Genomic DNA, 5,411 nt, shown 5'->3' with positions numbered 1-5,411 from the left:
TGATTTTTGTATATACACAATTAATGCAGACATCCCTCTCTGTTCACTATTTCATAAATGCATTCAGTGCAAGACTCTGAACTACAGGTCTGCTTACCCCTAAAGCAGAAGTGGCACTGAAAGGAAACCAAACTTATACTCTGTCAACTCTGACAGGATAAACAGTCTTTAGTAAGAATGTTGTAAACTCAGCCTCTGAAATTTTTGCCTTAGATTTTTTTTTTGCCTCAAAGTATGAAATGGTTTTGTGCTTTTTTTTTAATTGTAGTTTACTGTTCAAAATCTTACTTTGCCTATGTCTAGACTTCCTTTGTCTCCAATATGAATGAGTTAAAAGAAACTTCCAACAAGTAAACTGGTAACTTACTATAAATCAGTTTAATTAATGTAAAACAGAGGCATTCACAAAGAAAAAACTTTCTGAACAGAGCACTTTACAGCTACAGTTAAGGGAAGCGAAGGAAAGCAAGTCAAATATAGAATAGTTACAGAAATATGAAATAATCAGAAATAGGCATGTGTGGCTGATGTGTTTCTAAGAGGTAGTGAATAAGCTTTGCTTCCTTGAGGAGCTTGAGAAAAGCATTATTGGAATATGGGAAAGAGTTCAGGCTAGAGGGACTGACAAAATAAATACAAAAATGACACAAGGATGTTTGTTCAACTAGAAGCATGTTTAGTGCAAGCTGACATGGTAAGAACAGATGTCTAAAAGTAAAACAATGGAATTGTCAGCAATTCTGCATTTGAGGAAAACAGTGTGTTTTCAGCAAACGTGACAAATATAGCTACCTAAGGACGGAAAATAGTTTTTAACAATGAAAGTGCATTGCATCATGGGTACAAAAGATAACACAAAGAATTCTGACAAAAGGTCACAGCAGTGGATCATTCTGCATACAGCGTACCATCAACAGCAGCTTATTCTGCAAAACCACTGACCATTTCCATAGCACCGAGCATTTATTCTTTTGATATTGGAGGGGACCAATTTAGAGGGGCTATTTAATGGACCTCCTTTATTTCCAAACTGCTGTCAAGAAAAAAAATGAGGGTGAAATGGGAGCTCCTGATACAAAACAGAAACATGTTTGGTAACTTTGTAAAGCTTTAAAGTCACTGCCCCTTTCTGTGAATGTTACCTTCAACATTGAAAGTGAAGGGATTTGCCAAAAGTATGGTGAAGATTTACAAAAATAACTTCTACTGTAAAGCATCAAAATCAGATTTTCCTAAAACAAAAGCAATGCATCAGCCTGTACATGGCCCACAAACTAAGAATCAAAACCACCTGTGATAGTTTTAAGTACCACGAGACAGAAAAACTAATGTTCCAGTTGCTGGACATGATGGAGTACATCCAGGGATAAGCCCAGTTGCTCTACTAACCACACAGTCTGCTTTTTAACCCAAGCAAGGGTTGAGTTTTCAGGATCTGTGCAGAGGTTTTCCTTGCTGCACTCAGACTGCAAGGAACCAACCTCACCATTATTCCTACAAATGTTTTCACCAGAGCTGCCAGAGTCTTCGTGTTTTCCATCTTTAACTTCCTTGTACTCTGTCCCAGCTGTGTGATTAAGGTCCATGTCCTGAACTGAGTCTAAAATGTGTCCAAGATGTGGCTGTTCTTCAGTAGAATTCAGATACTTAAGCACATCATCTTCGTGCTTTCCAACCACATCAAGAAGATTATTTATTGTACTTAAAGCAGAATCATGTCCATTAAAACGACACCAGGATAAGAGAGCACTGAAAAGTAAACAACAAAAGTGATTATATTCATCTACATAGATCTCCACTTGGTGGAGGTAGATAGCAATGTGACAAGGTATCTATAAATCATAAATACATTTATGTGTGATTCACACTTTATGGAAAATTCAGGCAGTAGATCTAAAGATTAAGCTTAAATATGTAGATTCAGACAATTTTGAAAGAGCAACTGAAAGAGATATTTTAGAAATTATACTTCTACTCCCAGGTAGGCATTCCCTGTTTTCAAGATCTGGGAATTCTCAGGCTGCTCACTTTGGACAGTTTTAAAATGTGTAGTTGTTTCTTTTTCTGGTTTTTGTTTGTTTGTTTGTTTTTGTGTGTTTATTTTAGTTTTTGGTTTGTTTTTTAAATTAAAACAAACAAAAACCTGAATGCATGTTATCCTGTTACACACCCTCCACATACACTTGACCTTAAGGAGTTTTCAACCTACTTCAGGGTTCCTTTGAACTGGCCACATGTAATCATCAGCTCGGCACCGTGTCTGTAACCTTGATTAAAGCCTGTCTGGAGAGCAAGCTCTTTCCCAGCCTCAATTCCATCCCTATAGCCTTCCTGTAACAAGAGCAGCGAAACAGGTTGTTCACAACATGACACAGTAGACCTCTGACAAATACGTAACAATAATAATAAAAAAGTTTAAACAAGTATCAGAAGTATTTAATCTCTTCAAGTTACAGCTTCTGTATCTGAACATCCTTTGCAGCTACATCCCCCACTGCCAAACCAAAACATGCTTGTTGCAGTGTATTATGATTTACCGACCTGTAAGATGAAGTTTTTTTTACTTTTCCCAAAAGGATTTCCAGAAAGTCAGAAAATAGGGAAACTTCTTTTAGAAAGAGCAAAAAAAAAGAGCATGTTTGCTTTTAATGATTACCAACTCCTTTGAGAGAAATGGACTTAAAAATACCACACAGACTTCTTTTTTCTATCTAAAATGGTATGCAGGCTGCCAAGCTTCCCCTTTAGCAAAGGTACTCTCCCATCTGTAATCCATCTGCATGCAATCCATTTATTTTTCCCAAAACTAACTGCTGAGCACTTCTCCTTTATTTGCTGGACCTCACTGCATTTGAGAGTTATACCAGAAAAGGAGACAGTGATTGACTGAGTCACATATAAATACACTTAACATTGGGACTGCTTTCTTTAAGTAAAAAGCTAATGATTGTAATGTGAAATACTTTCTATTATAACTACATTACAACATTACATAGAATAATTCTTAACTTTTTTCACACCAAAATTGCAAGCTGTGAAAGTGAAAACTCCCTTTTGCTCATGGTGGCCTTGCTAGAAAAGTAGTCTGGAACACAAAAATTTATTTTGCACAACATACAACTCTAATTTCAACAACGCTTCATGATTTTGCAGAATCTACTCAAATATATCAGAGGGATTTCTGTAAGAACAGTTCCCTACGAAAAACAGTCCTTTCATGGAACTCAGATGAAGGACACTACACCAGATCTGCTGTAATACCATTCCTCATCAATAGCCTACACAATAGTTTCCATCCATGTTCTTCAGCCAAACTCTACTCAACTGTTACCAGATGAGCCCTACTGGGCCCACTCTGAATGATGCAGTATCTGTCAAACTAAACTGTTTATGAACTTGTTTTGTTCCCTGCAGAACTTCAGAGAGGCAAGGGCTGTGGAAAGCAGCTTTAATAAAATATATATTTCACTAGGAGAATAAATCAACCAAAGACCTACACAGACCACAACGCCCAATTGTGGTTGTACATGGAGTCACACATCTTATAATCTGACTGATGAGTAACTCTACTCAAAACCCCAGTCATCTCACATTCCTTTATTAGCACTGTTCAGCTCTGTTGCCCTATATTTACTAGGAGTATACCTACAAGTACAAGGGAAGTAGCTTGCATCACAATTCAGCACTGCCTTTTATAAATGCACATGGTTGTGCAGAGGGAGACAATGTCTTTTGGTAAAGCAGTACTTTGCTCTAGTGACTGTTAAGAAGTCCTTATGTAAATTTCTGCCATATTTTCCTGATATTCAGAAGAAAGTATGCCACAGTAACTTTCAGGCAGCTACTTTTACTATTCCCTTTAAATAATTCACATGTGTATCAAGTTATGTGTCAGTAAATCTAAAATGACTAAAAAGAATATTAAACCATTTTTACAGAAATACCTTCAATCTCTTTTTCATAGTGCTGTTCCATTCCTTCTGCAGTAGATACATCTCATCTGCATCTTCATCAAATATATCTTCATTGGATTGGCTCACTGCAACTCGTACCCAAGACATAACAGCAGTGCCCTATGACCCCGTTTATGTGGAAAAAACACTGAAAAACTCTCAGAAGTTTCTGAGAGACATTCTCAGTGCCTCTGACAAAGTGTCATATTGGAAGTATTGCCAAAGCTGTGAGCTCTGAAGAGAAGCCAGGTATGGAGCTGATTATTCAAGCTGTACATGGGAACTTGGTGCTGTGTGCCATTGGGGTACATCTGTCAAGAAAAGGCAGTCAGACCATCATTCATAAAGTAACTTCTGAGATATATTAGGGCAATTTATGATAGTTCCTTCCCACTTTATGGCGTTGACACATATATAGACACCAACAAATCATTTCTGAATACTGCCAGTACAAGGATAGCTGGCAGAAACAACTTTATGACTTGATTCCAGCAGCAGCTGACAAATAGTCATATAGAGCCTCCATGTGGTGCCCTAAGTAATACAGGCTGTATGTACAAACACAGTTTTCTATATTTGTATTGCGTACACAACTTACTACACACAAGTTATGTTAACACCTACAGAATTAACAACTGGAAAGTACTTTCACCTTGGAGTTACACTTTTGTTGTTTATGCCAAATACTTAACTGTCTTATAAAACTGAAACGGTTCTTTCAATTTTGAATAAAATTCAGCAAGTGCTGCTGCAGTGCACAGGAGAAATTCTCGGATTATTTAGTCTTTTACTACGACGAAAACTTTGAGAAGCGTCTCAAAACTAATTCATTTGCATCGCTGTAAATTGTTAGAACGCACACTGTTCCTTGCGGAGACACCGGCGGCTCTCAGAGAACCCATGGCGCTGGGCCAAAGCGGCTGGGGTCCTGCAGCCTGCGGTGGCAAGCGGGGCATCCCCCGGCCGCACAGCCGCAGGCAGGGCCAGGCCCCGGCCGCCATTTCACGGCCGCGCAGGGCCCCATCTCCCCAGAAGCGGCCCCCACGCTGGGGGAGCCTTCCTGCCCCCCGCCCGGCCACAGACGCTGCCTCCCCCCGCCTCGCCTTTCCGCGCTGCTCGCACAGCCGCCGCCGCCAGCCCGGCCCGCACACTGACCCTCACTGCATCCACCGGCACACCGCGCTGCGCTCGGCCATCTTCACTGAGGGCACACGGACGTCGCTGCCGGCGGAAGTAATTGGACTGCTACGGCCATGTTGGACAAGGGCAAGTTCCGAGGAGGCTGCAGATAAACAGCCGCCATCTTGGCTAGCGGCACTCTGACGTCATATCCCGTCAGAGCCCCTGGAGGCGCCATCTTGAGTGAGGGCGCAGCCCCCTGCAGGGGGCGGGGCGGCCCCGCGCGCCGAGGGGCGGGAGCCGCCGCGGTCGGGGTCCCTCGCGCCGGCAGCACCGCCC

At 41.1% G+C, this 5,411-nt stretch overlaps 2 protein-coding genes across 2 annotated transcripts in view; both read right to left on the bottom strand.

Moving 5' to 3' along the window:
• Window positions 1-5,171, bottom strand: part of RALA (RAS like proto-oncogene A) — a 62,937-nt gene extending 57,766 nt beyond the window's left edge. Inside the window, exon 1 of the mRNA XM_086844612.1 lies at window positions 5,109-5,171. The gene's annotated coding sequence lies outside the window, so the exon portion shown is untranslated. The remainder of the gene's footprint in view (window positions 1-5,108) is intronic.
• Window positions 360-5,383, bottom strand: YAE1 (YAE1 maturation factor of ABCE1). The gene is made up of 4 exons (XM_023919537.2): window positions 5,109-5,383; window positions 3,945-4,264; window positions 2,210-2,331; window positions 360-1,749 (listed from the first exon to the last, which is right to left on the bottom strand). Exons 2-4 carry the CDS (start codon window positions 4,059-4,061, stop codon window positions 1,326-1,328), a joined length of 663 nt encoding a protein of 220 aa, XP_023775305.2. The 5' UTR covers window positions 4,062-4,264; window positions 5,109-5,383; the 3' UTR covers window positions 360-1,325.
• Window positions 5,384-5,411: the final 28 nt, after the last annotated feature.

Source organism: Cyanistes caeruleus, chromosome 1 (assembly GCF_971803275.1).
Source record: "Cyanistes caeruleus chromosome 1, bCyaCae1.hap1.1, whole genome shotgun sequence".
NCBI classification, from domain to species: domain Eukaryota; kingdom Metazoa; phylum Chordata; class Aves; order Passeriformes; family Paridae; genus Cyanistes; species Cyanistes caeruleus.
This window is presented reverse-complemented; position numbering and strand designations above follow the sequence as displayed.